This window comes from Pyxicephalus adspersus, chromosome 10 (assembly GCF_032062135.1).
Source record: "Pyxicephalus adspersus chromosome 10, UCB_Pads_2.0, whole genome shotgun sequence".
NCBI classification, from domain to species: Eukaryota; Metazoa; Chordata; class Amphibia; order Anura; family Pyxicephalidae; genus Pyxicephalus; species Pyxicephalus adspersus.
This window is the reverse complement of record NC_092867.1, coordinates 933,232-953,123: the sequence shown is the minus strand read 5'-3', so window position 1 is coordinate 953,123 and position 19,892 is coordinate 933,232. Positions and strand designations below refer to the sequence as shown.

At 41.1% G+C, this 19,892-nt stretch overlaps 1 protein-coding gene and 1 long non-coding RNA gene across 2 annotated transcripts; one reads left to right on the top strand and one right to left on the bottom strand.

Moving 5' to 3' along the window:
- The first annotated feature begins 19 nt into the window (after positions 1-19).
- On the top strand, positions 20-2,019 carry LOC140340014 (uncharacterized). The gene is made up of 2 exons (XR_011922567.1): positions 20-196; positions 1,190-2,019. It is a non-coding gene; the product is annotated as an uncharacterized lncRNA (long non-coding RNA).
- A 2,066-nt stretch (positions 2,020-4,085) lies between these two features.
- LOC140340007 (trypsin-like) lies at positions 4,086-7,219 on the bottom strand. The gene is made up of 5 exons (XM_072424951.1): positions 7,180-7,219; positions 6,536-6,686; positions 6,139-6,396; positions 5,233-5,365; positions 4,086-4,235 (listed from the first exon to the last, which is right to left on the bottom strand). The coding sequence occupies exons 1-5, from the start codon at positions 7,217-7,219 to the stop codon at positions 4,086-4,088; spliced, it is 732 nt and encodes a 243-aa protein (XP_072281052.1).
- Positions 7,220-19,892: the final 12,673 nt, after the last annotated feature.

Sequence of the window (19,892 nt, the reverse complement as noted above, 5' to 3'; positions counted from 1 at the left end):
CAAATAAATTGTACATAATACGTGCAAGAACAGTTCTAGATACATGGATCATCACCTACAGATACCAAGCACAGAATTGTTACCGATCTCACCAACATTTACATTTATTTAAGACATTTTTATTTTTATCCAGATGCTAAAACCAGCAACATGTTCAGAAAGAGTTTCATTGTTTTAATTATTAACATTCTTCAAGGTAAGTGGAAACTGTCTGTGGTTTAACTCTTCAGAGGCAACATGAAACACTAAGGGCTCTTTTTATAAAACAGTGAATCTGATATTCCCCCAAACATTCCCTGGAGAATCAATTACTGCCACTGCCACTTGTTTTTTATTTTTTAAGTATTTTGTTTTAGCCTTGCTTTTTTTATGCAACTTGCTTTGCTATTGTGGTATTGTGGTGGAATCGCACCATGTTTTCTTTTCCTGCAAAAAATCTATGTTATACTTTTATGTTATTATTTTTATAATATATTATACTTTCTCCCTCTCTCTCTCTTTTAAAATATGTTATTTTTTATCGGGGTCTATTTATAAATATTTCCACCAAAGATTCACTCAATGTTTGACTAAAATGTATTATTTATTTTGGATTCAGATGGAAAAATGTCTGAATCAAAAGTAACAAAAGCTTTACACATTTTGTGGGTTTAAGCCAGGTAAACATTGGCTAAAAATTTATAAAAAAAAGACCCGTTTATTGCTATTTTTGAAGGGTATATATATATATAGACTTTAAAGTATTGTTTTATGCTTTTAATACTGCTTTATCATAATGCATATATATCTATTTTCATGATGTTTTATAATCCAATTTTATTGCAAATAAAAAAAAATATTTTTATTGATTTTGGAATTTAGAATTTATATATAGATAATTTGCATAATATATGGATTATTTTATCTAATTTTACCAATAAATTATAATCTTTGCCCTGAAAAAAAACCATTTACAATTATGATACAGAAATTTCCATACAATTTTTGTAAATTGGTATGTTCTCAATAAAATGCTAACTCAATATCTAACATGTAATTCTATTTTTAACAGTTTTTTAAAACTCAGAAAATACAGGGAATTATAACATGATTTCCCTTTTTATGTTTACCTTGATTTTTTTTAATAAATAAACAGATGCAATAAAATGTTTAGTGAAAGTTATAAAAAGACCTTTGTTTTTCATTACAGGTCTGTGCCAGGAGGTGAAGGTAGATCAGGGTCACAAACTCCTATTGGTCAAAAAAGGGAACCTTGTGGAGCTTTCATGCCAACATTATACTGAGACTAACTATGCCATGTACTGGTACCAGCAGAAAGAAGGGAAGGGTCTTCAACTTATGGTGTATTCAACAGATGCCAGTTCGGGTGATATGGAGGATTCATTTAAAACCTGGACTTTTAATAGACCTCACCTGCTAAATTCTACTCTGAGCGTGGCGGCTGCAGATATTGAGCATTCTGCTGTATATTTCTGTGCAGTGAGTAGGCACAGCCACCAACAGGGCAGCAACTGCCAGCATAAAACCTGATACTCTCATAGGCTGAGATACGTTGATGACATATAGAACTGTTCACAGGGTAGCCTGCAGGGGGAGCTCATTGCTATCTTCTCTATACTCAATAAAACTATTTTTGCTGCTTCTTATCCCTCTAATAAATACATAGATACACAAAATACACATAAACACACACACACACATGTACCTGATGCAAAGTGTGAAATTGGGTGGATCTCCTATACAAACCTAAGGGAGGACACACCATCCATGCTATACAGCTGCACAAGGGATATAAAGACCCATTTACATAGAATATAGGTCAAGAAGCTGATGAAATCTCCCTTGCTTTCTCCTTTACCAGGAAACTGCTTTCTCTCCTAGATGTAATGTTGATCCTGTCACATGCTTGGGGTATTTTTGTTGATACTGCCACCATAGTTGGGGAATAATTGTGATGTTTGCAGAAGTCACACTGTCATACGAATAACACCTAACAATAAAATCATTCTGCCAATCAAATGTCTGCTAAATGTGACCATACATAGACACACACACACCCACTTGTCTTAGCTCCTCCCGTATTATTATTTATATGGTGCCGACATATTATGCAGCACTGTACAAAGTCCACGGTCATGTCACTAACTGTCCCTCAAGGGAGCTCCCAATCTAATGTCCCTTCTATAGTTACTTGTCTTTATAACATACTAAGATCAGTTTTTTGGAGGAGAAGCCAATTAACTTAATTGCATGTTTTTGGAATGTCTGAGGAAATGGGAGTACTCAGAGGAAACCCTCACAAACACGGGGAGAACCTACAAACTCCATGCAGATAGTGTCCTGGCCGAGATTTCATCCTGGGACCAAGCGCTGCAAAGGCCAGAGTGCTAACCACTGAGCCACCGTACTGCCCATAAAGTTCAAAATATAGAAAGGTTAAACTTGCTGAACTTTGGAGCTGTATAATGAAATAAATACTATATGCATCTTGGGTGTCATAGACTTAAATAAATAGGGAAATCTAATTACACATTACATAGTCAGGTTAAACCAGGAATAGGGAAATAAACACCCAAATAAAACCCTATAGATGTAAATGTAAAAATGTAAAAACCCTTATAAAACCTCTGGCACAATTCACTTCAACAGGAGAAAAATTCCTTCCTGATCCCACAAATAAATCGGATGTTCCCTGAATCTGCAGTCTCAGTTATCCTTAATCCCCAGTTATATTCTGTGCTTCTAGAAATCATCCAGCTTTTTCCTAAAGCAATCTATCGTAGTTGCTGAAACTCCTTCCTGAGGGAGCCGATTCCACATTGTCACAGCCCTTACAGTGAAGAATCCCTTCCTTATCCGGAGCTTAAACTTCTTTTCCTCCAGACACAAAGAGCGCCCCCTTGTGCTTTGTAATGACTTTTATTAGTTTAGTTGCCCCATATCATTAAAGATCCAGGTTCAGAGAGTCCTGAGAGGAATGGGTAGGTCAGGCACTCCATGAGATGGCCAAGAAGCACAAGACTAATGACCATGGAAGGGGCCGTGTGTTTGGGATCAGGGGGAGTTGTAACCTGAGGGCCGGGGGCTCAGGCAGAAAGGCCGTGTGAGGGCTGTGCACTGGGGGATGGGCTCACACAATATAGACCGGCAGCTACCAGAAAGTCAGGGGACTGAAATTTGTGTTATGGTGATGACACTGAACCCATGCAAGGGGAAACACATTGATAATTATTTTCTGTTCATGCTTTTGATGTAAAAAGTAGGCAGAATGTCTTAAATTGAGACCTTTATAAGCGGTGCACTAGATACTAATACATTTTATTTTATATTTTCCAATTATATAATATATAATAATGTGTTATACATTAGAACAGAACTCCATTGATCTTTCCATGTTTCAGTTTAATACTAAAAAGATTAAAAAAATGTTTAAATATCTTCAAGAATAACATTGTGATTCTTTGTTTCAATGAGTAAATATCATTATATCATTATGAGTTTCAATGAGTAAATAACAGATTTATCACATGGGAAAAGAGAAGAGAGCTATGGATTCCATATCTATGTACAAGAGAAGGCAAAAGTTGCTATAATAATATTGTGTGTATTATTAATAATAGTATTAATTATTATTATTAATAATAATAATAATAATAATAATAATAATAATAATAATATTAATAATATTGTGTATATGTATTTATATATCTATGTCAGTAGTACATATATAAAAACAAGTAGCTATCTCTTAATCTACACATTGATACATAGCTATGAAAGCTGTGAAGCTATATTAAATATAATTTCCTAATACAATAATAATAATTTATAGTATAATAATCACTGGAAGAAATGGCTTTATAATATATATATATTAGACATACCACTGACTGTAGCTTAACAAATTAATTTACAATAATGTAATATATATTCCGGGTATTTCGCTGTTTGGTTTCAGTTTTAAATAAAAAAAAACAACTTTTTTTGTAAGGAAGAATGTTAGTTTATTACAAATGTTTCAGGAAGGATTTTATAAACCAATAATTACAGATAGAATGGTATGAGTATACATTTCTCAATGGAGTTTAGTTGGCAGCCACAGTGCTGGAGATCCAGGAGTTGAAGTTGCAGACCTTGGTGTAGACACCGGGGTAATTCCTTAGGGCACAGCCGTATCCCCAGGAGACAACACCCTGGAGCTGTCCGTTACACACCACGGGGCCACCAGAGTCACCCTAAAAAAAAATAAAGGAGCCTGTTATTATTCTCAATGTACACAGGAAGGGTTCTATGAATATGAAACATTAAAATTGGGTTTCAAATGCCCTTTAGCTTTATTCTACCCCCAAGAGACACATAAATGAAAATACTTAAAAGCTGAATGAGAACAAATTAAGAAATAGCTAGCATAATGACGACAGATCGAAGATCCAGGATATTACACATGTACATTGGTGACCTGGTCCTCTTAAATCCCATACATGGCTACCAATGGCCATCTTCAGAATAGACAGCCATTTTTAAAATGAACAATTAGCAATATTATGTTAAAAAATATATATATACTCAAAAAGAAAACTCAAAAACATTGTTCAAAGGACTGAACATAGGTTCAGAAAGTTGAAAGTTTCTCGAGGGGTTGCTGGGGGTTCCTTGAGCAATGAGCAGTTTGGACCTCTCGGGTCACTTTGCTTGACACCAATGATTATTTTGTAAGGATGACATTCTTCCCAATGGCCAGCACACTAATGTACTGATATAGTGAATATAGAACGGGTTCCCTAAGACCAGAAAGATATTTCTAATGTTTCCTTGTGGATAAGGAAGGCTGGTCCAGCGTGTTAGCTTTGTGAATGAAAATGGAACTGGAAGAATAAGGATTCTCATTCTCCAGATTTTCTCTTAAGAAGAGTACAACCATTGGTCTTGGGTGACAATTATCTGACGTATGTACAAGTCAAGGGTTGGGTGGTTCTTTTATGTGTTAACATAAAGATAATTGCTTTGGATTAGCTTTATCTATCTCCATCCTACCTACTTATAGGGTCAAATAGCACAGCTGAGGTCAATGGATCTCAAGCAGACAATCTGTTTATTTCTTTACAATTATTTGGGGGACAATAAAAGCTTCAATGACTTTGCAATGAAGCTATGTGTTAGATCTCAGCGTAAAGGACTGTCCCTGAGATAGCAGGACTGGTTGCATAAAAGTGTAAAAGGTGAAAGTATTACCTGGCAGGAATCCTTGCCACCCTCCAGGTAACCAACGCAGATCATGTTGTTGGTGATCTCTCCGGGGTAAGCATTGCTGCACTGAGTGGAGGTCAGGATGGGAGCGTTCAGGCACTGGAGCAGGTTGGGCATGCTGGCTGTAAAAAAAACAAACACGTCATTTAATATTTAGTAATATTATCACACAGCTCTATGATTAAATCATATTAATGTACATTCTGTATAATTATAGAGAAGTCTTTACAATGGGTATGATTTATTTTATAATATTGTATTTTATGTTATTTCCCTGCAATTTACCGAGTACAAAATCTACAAACAGCGTTATTCCTTATCTAAAGTTGTGTCACAATATTAGGTATAGTCTTTGATGGAACTGAGAAAGGGTTGGAACATCACTTTGGATTTGCCTCCCTCTCCATCTCCAACATTTCTAGAAAGGTCTACCCTCTCCATCGTAAATTGGCTTTTCCCAGCAAGATGAAAATTGTCTTGTTTTTTCTTTTAAAACATGAAATGAAGAAACCGTCGATGGGAACATATGTTCTGGTGGCAGCTGTGAAGGATTTTCCCTATGAATGGGTGTTCTTTACTTTTCTCCAGGCCTACATCTTCAAAAAACCCCAAAAATTTTAGGGTCTATTTATAAGAAGTAGTGAATTAGAATTTCCCCATTTTAAATGGCAGTGATTCATTCTTCACCAAAGAATGTTTGGTGAATGTCAAACTCACTGTTTTTTAGACTTCAAGTTATGGCAGTCCTGCAGTTGACCGTACAATAAACTGTATGTTTACCAACTTTTACAGCTGGGACATTACCTGCTAATACTTAGGAATGAGCATTGCTTGAATTAATCTGCCCTTTGTAAGCTCACTCTAAAAGTGTGTTGGGTCCTTTTCTTTGACTTACTTCCACTGCTCAGGGTGTTGCCCCATCCGGAGATCAGACAGCTGGTGCCAGCGGAGGCACAGCCAGAGGGCAGACCAACAGCCTTGACGTAGGAGTTCAGGGTGGCGGCGGAGGCGAGCTTGATCAACATGATGTCATTGTCCAGAGTTCTGGAGTTGTAGCTTCCATGTCTGATGACCTTGGCGGAGTTAATGAACTGCTCGGTGCCCTCAGAGGTGGCAATGTTGTGCTCTCCCAGTCTGACCTGCATGCTCCTGTTTAATGACAAATGAAGCAGTTTAACTTTTTGCATGCAAATCTATTCCAGTAATTATATTTTAGAATGTTTCAAATAGGAAAAATTGGTAAGGATCAATTTCATTAATTTAAAATTTTTAGATAACTTTTACTTACGACTTGTAGCAGTGAGCAGCGGAGACCACCCACAGGCTGTTGATGAGGGAACCCCCACAGAAGTGGTATCCAGAGTTCAGGGACACCTGGTAGGGGACGGAGTTCTTGGTGCAGGTATAACCACCAACAATCTTGTCATCATCCAAAGCAGCTGTAAAAAAGGAGAAAACTTGGTTAAATCTTTAGTTCAACCACCTATTATAATGTGGGGGTCTGCACTGATTGGGATTCTTGACTGAGAGGGATCTACAACTACGGGAGGCCTACCACTGACAGGGGGTCTGCACTAAGATGGTCTGTCATTGTGGTGGCCTGCACTGAGAGGGGTGAACAATTTGGGTGGTCTGACCTGGGGGGTGGATTTGCTTTTAAAAGGGGTTTGCAATTGTGTAGGATCATTGTGGTGGGTATGCAAACGTTGTAGATCCCTGTTCTACAATGATAGGGATCTACAACTAGGGGAAACTTTCCACTGGCAGGGGGTCTGCACTTAGATAGTCTGTCATTGTGGGGGTCTGCACTGTGAGGGGTCAACATTGAGGGGGTCTGCACTGAAAGTGGTCTGTCTTGAGAGGGTCTGTTAATGAGGTGATTTGCATTAAAGGTGGCCTGCAGTTGAGTAGGGTATAACAATGTGAACGTACCAGCAGCTCCGAGGAGCACGAAGAACAGAAGGAACTTCATGGTGATGATAGTCCAGAATGACTAATGTGTGTTAATAACTGGTATTTATACCTAAAAAAAACAAAAAAAATTGTTGATATCCAGTCGCTGCACCAACGACTGCTTAGGTGAACCAACGAACACGTGAATGCTGCTTTATCAAGGACTCTATTTAAAAACCTATTTAAAACAACTTTACAGATAACGGGAACCTTGACTGCAAACATTTAACTCCGCTAAATACACTAAATTATACGTACTATAAAAACAATGAGCTTGTATGCAATATACGAATATGATATCTAATACATATACCACTTTCCACCATTAAACCATAAAAATGTTGTCAAATAAATCAATTTTCTGTAGATCTGTAAAAAAGGTAATTATTTCCAAGATTTGAACAAAATCCTACTATCAGGTATACAATCAGCCAATTTGTAGCTATTTTCTCATTTATTTTCTTTTTTGTCACAGATGTAGGCAGTGTAGGAGTCATCAATAAAACCCTCCTCCCTTTTATGAGACCCTTTTTGGGTACTTTGCCTCTCCTGCTGTCTCCCTGCATTGCTCCCATGTGGTCACAAACTGTCACGGTCCTTTCCATGACAGAAGTTAGAAGATCTGTCAGACAAGCTGCATGTGAGGTTACCTGACTGTCTCTTTGTTTTTACTTGTTTCTGTGTTGTTGTTTGTAATGAGCACTCCGCTTGTATCAGCTGCAGCTGGTGGTCATTACTGAAAAAACTCTCTAATGCGGAGAAAAATTATGACGTAGGTAATAAAGAGTTGCTGGCCATTAAGTTGGCTTTTGAGGAATGGCGTCATTGGTTGAAAGGAGCGATTCATCCTATAATGATAATTACCGACCAATTAAGTCTGGCCTATTTGGAGTCGGCTAAACGTCTGAACCCAAGACAGGCCAGATGGTCGTTGTTTTTTACCAGATTCAATTTCATTGTCACCTATCGCCCTGGGGTTAAGAACGTCAAGGCGGACGCTTTGTCGCGTAGCTTTCCTGGGGGGGATGATGATTCGGAAGATCCTGGTCTGATATTGTCTGAAGGGGTAGTAATATCCGCCCTCTATCCTGATCTAGAGGCAGAGGTATTGGAGGCCCAGGGAGATGCACCCGATTCTTGTCCTTCGGGGAAGTTGTTTGTTCCTTACGAATTATGACACATGCTTTTCGAGAAACACCACTGTACAGTCCTTACTGGACACCCTGGGAACAGATCCACAGTCAATCTCATCTCTCGCAGATTCTGGTGGCCGGGGTTGCGTAAATGTGTTGAGGGCTATGTGTCGGCATGTAGTACTTGTGCTCGTGCTAAGGTAACACATACTCGGCCTTCTGGATCCCTACTTCCGTTGTCAATCCAATCCCAACCTTGGACTCATTTATCTGTGGTTTTTTTCACAGATTTGCCGAATTCCTCAGGAAAAAACGTGATTCTGGTGATTGTTGATTGCTTCAGTAAGATGTCACACTTTATTGCAGTGTCAGGGCTACCTAATGCTAAAACCCTCGCACAAGTGTTTGTCGATAACATCGTGAAGCTACACGGTATTCCCACGGATGTGGTGTCTGATAGGGGGACTCAATTTGTTTCCAGATTCTGGAAGGTGTTCTGCACTCGTCTGGGGGTACAATTGTCCTTCTCTTCGGCCTTTCATCCTCAGTCGAATGGACAGACTGAACGCACTAACCAGAATCTGGAGACTTATTTGAGATGTTTTGTCTCAGAGAATCAGGAGGAGTGGTCTTCATTTTTTGTCTTTGGCCAAGTTTGCCATAAATAACCGTAGGCAGGAGTCCACTGATAAGTCGCCGTTTTTTGGGGCATATGGGTTCCATCCGCAATTTGGCACATTTTCTGGTACTGAGACATCAGGCATTCCTGAAGAGGAAAGATTAGAAAAGGTAATCTAGAATTATGGATTGCCAGGATACTGGACTCCCGAATTCTCCGCAGATCTCTCCAGTATCTCGTTCACTAGAAGGGGTACGGTCCGGAGGAGAGAATATGGGTTCCAGAGACCGACATTAATGCTAGTCGCCTAGTGAAAGCTTTTTATGGGGCTAATCCGGATAAGGTCGGTCCTGGGTGTCCGGAGGCCACCCGTAGAAGGGGGGATACTCTCACGGTCCCTTCCATGACTGAAGTTTGAGGATCTGTCAGACAAGCTGCATGTGAGGTTATCTGACAGTCTCTTTGTTTTTACTTGTTTCTGTGTTGTTGTTTGTAATGAGCACTCCCCTTGTATCAGCTGCAGCTGGTGGTCATTACTGCTCCTCCATTTGGTCTGGCCTCACACTTCATGCTATGCGGTTGATTTTCACTTCTGGGTTGTGAAGAGATGGTGTGTTGTCCTCTCCAGGGTTCCTGCTTCTCTATTTGCTATTAGGATAAGTTGAACTTCTTTTGGTGTTTTGTTGTTCTTTGCTTGTTACTAGGCCTCAGGGAGACACTGGTTCTTTCATCAGGGAAGGAACCAGACACTACTGCTAGGGCTATACAGGGCTAGTAGGGCCTAGGTTCCCGTGTATGAGTATTCCCACCATTGGGGGATATTCATACGGTTAGGAGTTAGGGCTGGGTTAGCGTGTCTGTAAGGGGTGACCATTTCCCTAGCCATTGGAGGCCTAGTCCCTTGTATTTACCTTTCTGTTTCCCTCCCCTCCCTGTTATCCATGACACAAAGGAAGGAACTGCATTGGATAGATTTCTGGTCTCCCCAATGGGAAATGTCTCATATTAACTCCTGAAGAAGTGGACTGTTGTCTGCGAAACGAGTCAGAACTATTTGAGACCACATTGTTTTTCTTTCTTCCCTTGACCTTGATGGTTATAAAATTGGATGTTTAATAAAGTTTTCCTGTATTTTATGTAAATGATGGTGCACAGTTTTATGCCTTAAAAGTCCCATTTATGCTGCTGTGTCAGTATTTCATGGATTGGAACTAAAACATTTTGCTAATGGGATGGGTTTGGGATATAAATTTGCTGTACAATCTGTACAGCTGGGAACAATGAGTTAAGGCAGAGCAATGGAGTGTCAGCCTACATTCCTTCATCTTAAGTGCTTTAGTAGTGGCAAATAATAAGCCGTCACACCTACCCCCCCACCCGGACACAACACACACATAACAATCTCTAATAAGCTCCAGTTACCCTTTAGAATACCCCTACGCCCAGTGCTCACCCCATCCAGTACCTTCCCTCCTGCCCTCATTTCTAACTGTACACTCTCCTCCAGCTTCACTTTCTATGTCCTACAAGCCATAAATGTTGTTACATTACCATAGGGAATTACATAAGAGGCTTCCTCCCAACAAGTCCCCTTCCAGACATCCCCCATGGCCTTCTTATCTTGGTGATTACCAAAAAACTTAGCTGGGTGAACTAGCCACAGCGGCAGCCCCAATTTATGTGACGGCCATCTTCCTGCTTTCTACACCGGATTATCTAACTGAAGTAACTTTAACAAGTCTCTTTGGCTCTAATAGAATCCAAACAGAATGTCAGGTGTTTGCCTTGATTTTACAATTGACCCAAATACAAATAGCAACACTGGAGGTACCAAAAAAATAGAAGAACTTTAGAAAACAACTGCAGTTTGCCCTACAACATAAAGACAAAAACCAGACCGCCTAAAATATGTTCTATAGACTGATAAATCAAAAATAAAAGTGTTTTACCACAATACCAGTAACATGTTTGGTGCATGTCAAAGACCGGATTTCAGTCAAATACTTTTGTATCAACTGTGAAGCATAGTGGGGGAAATGAGGTTGCTTGTTGTTCAAGGTTTGGGAATTCTAGAGTGATTAAGTCAGTTATGAATTCAGTATCATAGCAAAGTGGGGTTGGCCAGAATGTGAGGCTATTTGTCTGAAAACTAAAGTTAAACGGGGAAAGGTGAATCCCAAGGGAATCTGCTAAATCTACGTTTCTTGACATTTTTCACATGGGGGAACCTTTGAAATAATTTTCAGGTCTTAGGGAACCCCTGGCAATATTAACTTATCCACAGATCACAGTATATAAGTGTGGGGGTCAGTAGGAGGAAATCCTCTTACATTGCTGGCCAGTGGGAAGAATGTCACCCTTACAGATAGCCAAAAACATCATTGGTGTCACTTACACTGACCTGAGAGGTGCACACTGCTCCAGGAACCCCCAGCAACCTCTGGAAGAACCCTGGCTAAAACACTGATCTGGATAGTCAAATAAAATGCTTCAAGGTAACATGGATGGGAAATAGAGGAGCACACAAGGAGGTATAGGAGGAAATGACTCAAGCAACAATGAAAAGATGTCACGGAATGCACTAGACTGTCTTTTAATTGTGAACGTTGTATAAATAATAATTATTTTTCTAAATTTAAATTTTACTGTTCGAGTGATCATCTGTATAGTTTTATACACAATAATATAATACATGAATATTATTCTTTAACTTTTGAAACAGGAGAGATGATCTGATTTTTAGAGATCATATCATTTTTGCATTAAGGTGTATTATGATTTGTACATGATTTTATTAGTATATATAGTTTTATATTATTGAGATTTTACATAAAACAATGAATAAACATATTATTGTACTGTGATACAATTTGTATGAACTTTGCTTTGTTTTTGAAAACTTTCCATCACTCACTGAAATCAACTCGGTGATATATTGGATCATGTAAAATTCCATCATCTACAAGAAGCTTGTTTCCTTAAGCTGACTTTTTTGATTCCCTGCTTCATTTTATTGAGATTTAAATCTCTCTCATACAAAGTATTTGGGTTTAAAGTTCTGTTTATATGAAGATCTTATGTTTTCCTGTTTTTATAGGACTGTTCTGTATGCATCCATGGAGTCCACCATCTGTTCACCTTGTGGCTGTATCACAATATTGTGTAATGTATATACAAGTAGACTATGAATAGTTCTTTCCATTATCTATAACCTTCTACACGTTGTTTAGCCTTGACAACCACACTGCCAAACACCTTTGGGATGAATAAAAGGAAAGCCAGTTAAGAAAGAGCTTTCCTCATACAACATCATTACCTGATATTACAAGTCCTCTTTTTGGTTAAATGGACACAAATTCCCATATATTGGGCCTGATTTATTAAAGCTCTTCAGATGGAGAGGATACACTTTCATCAGTGAAGCTGGGTGATCCAGAAAACCAGGAATGGATTTCTTTAAAGTCATATGCTATTTACTAGCAAGTATATCCTTTCCATCCTTGGAGAACTTTAATAAATTCGGACCATAAACTCAGAAATCTTGTGGAAGTTGTTACAAGTACAAATGGTAGGGAGGACTTTTTGTAATACAGCTTTAGAATGAAATGTCCAATAGGCAGATACTACAGAAAGCTTCAATATACTGCAAATATCAGGCGCTTATTCGCTTCACTTCAATTTCTAGCAATCTTTGGTCAACAGTCAACTAGATCACCATATTTCCTAGCGCTACATAAAGGTATTGATAGAGGAATAAGCTAAGCGTTGGGCACTAGAGATTTTTGGGGCACTGTTTGGTATCTAGACATTTATGTTGATTGTTATTTATAATTTTGGTGTTGGGGTTTATGTGAAATTTTAGATTCATTTCCAGTTTATATAATAAGCTTAGAAGGAATATTAATATAATGTATTTGTTTACTGGAAATCTAGACACAGATGTTTTTTCCGGGGGTCATTGGTAATGAGATAGATAGTAAGGGATAATCTGAAGTTTATGATTGCCTGTCCATGGTTATGCTCAGTTTAGAGAGATATTCTGTCACATTTTTATTCCCAGCAGAAACCCTTTATAGGAATGTATGACAGATAGTACAATTGTGTGTATAGATCTGCAATAAGAATAATGCTTTAAGGCAAAAAACCATTACAGGTTTAGTGGATCACCAAGGTTCTCTCTTGATGTTCTATATTCTTTGGATCTAAAGAACTTTAGTAAAGCCGGGGCAATCTCAGCCCTGAAGGGTTTTTACTGGATGATCCATATTCAAACTACATAAATATATTCTGATCATTGTAGGTTCAATTATCTCAATTCTTACACTGACTGTATCATATATATTATTTCTGATTTCACAGTGTTTACACAGGTAAGATTTATTGTCTAGTGTTTGTGGACTTTTAGAAATTTTAGCAGAAATATTTGTATAAAAATGTATTTGTAATAAATCTATTTTTCTCATGCAGTAGGAATGGATTCGTTTTCATTGCTTTTCACAAGAACATACAATAAACTGTCAGGATACCATTGTATTGTTGTTAATTGGGAAATGTGAGATGACCCTCAAATCAGTTACATCACACACGGTAGCACCTCAATAAAATGTAAATCCTTAGCATCCACTCAGTAAAATATTGAGGTACCTTTGATAGCTAAGGAAACCTGCAGCTCCCTATGTTGCCTGCCGGTGGCGCTCTGTTCCCTTCATGTGCTTCCACAAGGAATCAGCAGGGGGCTTGCTACAACCACAGCTGTGCCTCATTATTAGAAGATGAATATATTTTGGCTCTATGGGTTTCACGCTATCTTAATGTTGTACATCTATCCTTGCTGGTGCTCTGACTACATGGTCCATGAAATCTAGCCCACGCCATAGCCTTCCCTCTATATGTATGTTGTGTATTCTGCTTACTTTCACTGTATGCTTGCATATTCTTCACCTTGTCACATTATTCACTATTGTTTGCTTTGCCTTGTTTCTGAAAAGCTTGTTCTCCTTCTGTTCCTGCCGGGGAATTCCTGACAATATTCTGAAGCTTTAATGTCTCCACCTAAAATAGTTTTTGGTTAGTAAGGGGGCTGCCTGCTAAGAATACATTGGCCCATGGTATCACTGATGGAAGTATTGCTTAGCAAGGGTTGAAGACGCATTTTAATGTCATTAGATAGAACAGCAAGTATGAGAGAAGAGAGTAAAATACCCAACATGACCTCAGGGTTCCGATAGCTTTTCATGACGTTATTGAATGAATGTCCTCATATAGGAACCTCTGCTTCTATTGGAACTCAACAGACAAAATCACATGGATATGTGGGCGATTCGGGCCCATATGACCTCCAGGACGACAGCCTCCACACAACAGGAAGACACTCCTTTAGACTGAGCTCCGGCCTTTGAGCCAAATCAAGGCCCACAAACTGATCACACCAACGTCCTCTCCTAAAATTCAGGGGCTTTTCCTATATCTTAGAAGGTATTTCTCTTCCTTTGGCTTTATCTGCTTGTAAAAAGCCTGAAGATGGGATTTAAAGTCATCCCAAAAGCTTCAATCTGTAAAACCTTAAATCAAGGAACTCACCTGCACTGATCGATGGATCACCTTACGGCTGCTAACCTGCTGGTCACTGTACTGGCTTCATGTGTTTTATATGCTTCCTCCATTGTGTGGGTCAGTATTCGGGATTATACCCGCTTACCTGTCCCTCCATGGTAAACATGCCATTATATTATTGGGGACACCATTGTATGTGGAACATCCCCCGCCAGGGGAACCGGCTACGGTTGTTGTTTCTGTGCAGTTTGTCCGGAGGAAGGAAACACTTGGCCCATTTGGTTCCATGTGAATACATATGGGGTAATATTACCTTGGCCTCCATTCCCGATGAAGCGGATGATATATATCCCTGAAACGTTTGGCTGACGTCCTGTTTTTATCTTCCTTTAAGTTATCTCCTTATGAGAAACATTTTGAATTCATGGCCTATGTATGATGTGACATTTTGTTATAGTTGTACAAATTTACATTCCCATTTGTACCATGTGATGACCGTTTTGGTTTTCTATGGGACCCATCTGTGAAATATGTCAGAGTTTGGATCCGATCTGTGTTTTTAATGAATGATAATAAAATACTTGACTTTTTATTTGTCTGTTAGATATTCATCAGGTTGGCCGTGAAAAGTCGTATTTCATTTTGCATCCGTAGAGGAAACATTGCTGTATTTTACTGACATCTACTTATCTCCTATAACTAATAAAGTCATGTATACAATATACTAGGCCTGGGGTACAAATATTATTATGTATATTATTATATGCAGATACTGGTTGTATGAGCTGTGACCCCAACATGCAGAATAGTCTTACCTGTGAACAATGTAAATTCTGTTTATTAGGCTTTATTATTATTATTATTATTATTAAACTGAATTAATATAGCACCAACATGAGCAGAATATGAGCAGAAAGTAGGAGCAAGTTGAAAAGGACGAGGAGACCATTCCAGAGAGAAAAGTCTTGTAGCCATGTGTGTGATGAGGTTATGAGTGAGGAAGTCATTAGTAAGTCATTGGAGGAGAGAAGAGAGCGGCTGGGGGGGTATTTATCTATCAGGTCAGAAAGGTAGGTGGGACAAGAGCTGTGGAGGGATTTGTGTATCAGGTAGGTAGGTGGGACAAGAGCTGTGAAGGGATTTGTGTATTGGGAAGGTAAGTGGGACAAGAGCTGTGGAGGGATTTGTGTATCAGGTATGGGGTAGGTAGGTGGGAAGGCTGTGTATGGGGTAGGTAGGTGGGAAGGATGGATAGGTCTGGCTGCAGCATTCATAATAGATTATAGAGGAGAGAGTTGGGTGAGTGGAATACCAGAAATACTTGAACATATGTTTGTATTTTGGTAAATTTTTCTGACCTTATTGGCATAACCTGCACAGAGCCCTTTCTATGAAAATAGTAAATACTTTTTATAAATAGCTGTGCAGGGGCAAAAATAGTTTTTTCATTTAGAGAGATGGCTTTAGTATGCATGGACCCTATAATATGTGATTTCCTCTTTTAGATATAAATTACCTGCCAGCCCTGAGAGAACAAGTTACGGCTGTGGGTGACAATCTATATATTCTATTTTGGATACTGACACATTTGCAAAGATATTGTCTGCAGTGCAATTTATTGGTTCCCTGTGCTGATTCTCCTTCTCATACTCTAAGATCTTTAAGGCATGCACAGAAGAAGCAGACCACAGCCTCCTGGCATATGTGACGTAAGTATCCAAGAGGCTGTGGGTTTCCCCTTAAAGCTATACCGCCATGGCGGAAGGGAAGCTACTGAAATTAAAAAAAAAAAAGTATTAAAAAATTTTTAATTTTTTATAATTTTTCTAATAATTCCATTATAGGGGGATAGGCACAATGTTAACAATATGGTGATAGGACCACTTTATTGATGACCAGCAGTGAATTCATCATCATATAAAGAGTAATAGAAATAGAAATCAGCACCCAGAGTACAGCGCCTCATAGTGGCCACAACAGATATGAAGACTGGAAACTTGAACACATGGATCCCAGAATCCCAGAGAACTGTTAGGTGATCCTAGAATCTACCATCTTCTAAAATAGAGTTAATAGAGTGAATTTTCCCTCCCAAGGGGAACAGCCTAAATTCTTTTAGTAAATCAAACCAAATGTTACATAATCTTCATCACTGCACTCTCTTAGCTATTACATACCTCATGTATCTAATTGAAGTGTATGCTGTCTCATCAGTCTCTGGTTGCCTGGTATTCACAAATATTATAAAGGCTCAGACAGTTAAGCCTTTGGCAGTCTTTCTCCAGGCATCCAGAAAATCCCCCTTGCCTTGGCCTTCACTTTTGGATGTGTGCAGCCTGCTGCCACTACTGCCACTGCTGCTGCCCCCGGTGTCCACCTGAGCTCCCTGTGTGGAATGCAACTCCTCACACAGCCGGTCGCATAGTATTCTGCTCAGGCGGGCCACCTTTTCTTTCTCTTGCACTGGGTTGGGTAGAAACTGTGACATTTTGTCTTTGTAGCGGTGATCCAGAAGGGTGGTCAGCCAGTAATCATCCCGGTTATTGATGATGCAAATGCGGGGGTCCCTCCGAAGGCATCGCAACATGTGGACACACATATGAAAGCGGGGTTCCCTGGGCTCATCCTCCCCCTGACCCTCAGTAGGTGCCAAAACATCTTCCTCCTCATCACTCACCTCCTCCTGTTCAAGCTGCAGCAGTTCCTCTTGTTCCATCGCTCGCACGATGCCTGGGGGGGGGCAGCACAAATGCGGGTTGGATGGGTCCTGTCCAGCAGCCCCAACATGGTCTCCATCATCATCATAATCATCTTCCTCCTCCTCTTGAACTTCCTGATGCTGGCCAGTGTCCCTTCTTGCTCCTCCTGATGCTGGCTGTGCACTATGGAGTGTAATGTCACCCTCATCCTCCTCCCCCATTTCTTCCCCTCCTCTCCCATCGCCACTTTCCATCAGGTCACACTGGGTATTATCAAGCAGAAAGATGATGGGTATGACATTGTTTCAGCCTGACCGCTCGCGTCTTTTGTGGCCTGCTCAAAGTGGGCCAGTACCTTGCAGAGTGTCTCCATCAGCAGCCACTGGTCACTGGTAAAATAGCTTAGTTGTGTGGCTGTACCAAGGGCCCCGCTGCCTCCATGCACCACGCCGACCAAGTAATGGCGGGTGGCTAGCTTTTGCTCACACAGATGCTGGAGCATGTGCAGGGTGGAGTTCCATCTAGTCACAGTGTCACAAATCAGTCTGTGCGGTGGAAGCCTGTGTTGGCGCTGGATCTTGCTAAGCGCCCCGGCGGCAGTAAGGGTCGGCATAAATGGCTGCAGATGGAGCGAGCCTGTCTCAGTAAGTCCTGCACTCCTGGGTACGTGCGGAGGAACTTCTGCACCACCAAGTTCAGTACGTGCGCAAAGCAGGGCACATGTGTTATGTGGCCCATGCACAGCGCGGGCACAAGGTTGGCCCCGTTGTCGCACACTACGTTGCCTGTCGTGAGCCAGTAGGGTGTCAGCCAAGCCCCAACCTCTCTGTGCAAAGCAGACAAGAGGACACTTTTCTCCCCCAAGGACACCAGTTTCAGCACTGCCTGGGAACACGTGTGCTTGAGGGAGCCATAGTGGCGTGCCTGCTATACCACAGTGTCCTCTGCTGCTGACCTTTCAGGAGGAGTGTCGAAAAGAGAGAGTTTACCAGTAGAAGAAATGAAGGAGGAGGAAAGAGAGGACTGGGGTGGCCCATGCTTTCCCACCACATCCCTCGGCAGGGGTACCAGGTACTGTAATGCCTCTTGCATGGACTACCGCCCACCGAGCTATGCAAGGCCACCCAGTGAGCGATGAAGGACAGGTAACGTCCCACTCCTTGCCTGCTGGTTGTCCAGCTGTCCATGGTGACGTGGATTTGCCTAGACACCGAGAATGCCAATGCCCGGGAGAGGTAACCCGTTATATGTGCATGTAAACTGGGAACAGCTGTGCAGGAGAAGTAATGCCTGCTTGGTATATTCCACCAATGCTCGGTACAAGCCATCAGGTCACGGAAGGGAGCAGAGTCCACAATGCAGTACGGCAGTAGCTGCAAAGCCAATAGTTTGGCTAGACGTGAGTTGAGTTTGATGACTCTTTTGTTGGTTGGGCCCATAGCCTGATGCTCTGCGCAGAACTCTGGGGCTAAAGGGACTGGGAGCTCGGGAAGCTGAAGGGGTCACTGGTGTACCCATCTTTCAGCGACAAACGTTGTCTGAGGCCACAAAACCTGCGGCCAGAAGCTGATACTTTCTCGTAGCTTGAAGTCTTGCTGTCACCAACCTCCTGAGACATTGTAGCAATGACAGCTGGAGGTGGAGAAGGAGTCAATGGAGGTGGAAGAAGAAATGATGACGTGGTTGCACCTCCATCAGGAGAATGCAAGTACTGCTCCCACGTTGGTTTGTGGTTCGTACGCATGTGGGAAAGCAGGGATGTTGTACCTTAATGTGATCTGGCCTGTCCTCTGCAAATCTACCTGTGGCACAGGATGGAGATTGCTACGCACCCGTCATCGTCTTTCAGTATGAAAAAGGACCACACTGGAGACGTGCGTGCAACCACTCTGCTGTTTCTTTGCCTGCCTTTGCGTCTGCTCCAGCTCCCCTAGAGTCACATCGTCTCTGACTGTTCCACTGCTTGTGCCCACTCCTCTGTGTGTTCTTTGGGACTCACATGAGGCAGATTTGTGGCCCTTTCCATCCCCAGTCTGTTGCTGCTGTCTTTCCTCTACGTCTGTTTCGGAACTGCTGCTAGCCCTTACACGCAGTGGTGGTTCCCAGGTGACATCACAGTCATCATCATCCTCATTTTCATCTAAGCCAACCTCTGCAAATGCAGCCACTGATCCAGAACCCTCACCCAGCAAGTGCTGACCACACTATCCAGGGGTCTCAAAGTTGCCATTCTGAAATTCACAATGACAGATCCTCAGGCTGTTCATCAAACAACAAGGGAGAGTCATCGGGAGGTACAGGCACATTAGCCACGCTAACTCCTGTCTCTGCTCCTGTCACGGCTGTGCTGGTTGATGCTGCAGAAGAAGAGCCTGCTGGGCTTTAGGCCCCTGAGACCCAGTCCAAAATACTCTCAACATGACGTGGCTGAATGATTGTAGTACGTCCTCTCAATAAATCTACCAGCGTACTTGTTCTCCGCACACATCTCAGACCTGTTTGACAACTTGTGCCGCTGCCTTCAACAGTTTGCTGCTGCTGCTGTCCTACAGTGGCGGACTCCCGGGGAGTATGACCCCTGCCAGATGCGGAAGATTGCCCAACGCCACGCCTTCCCCTGCATCTAGCGCTCATCTTTTATTCACCTTTACCAAACGGTTTCTTTGGTAAATAGCGTAAAAGTGCTAT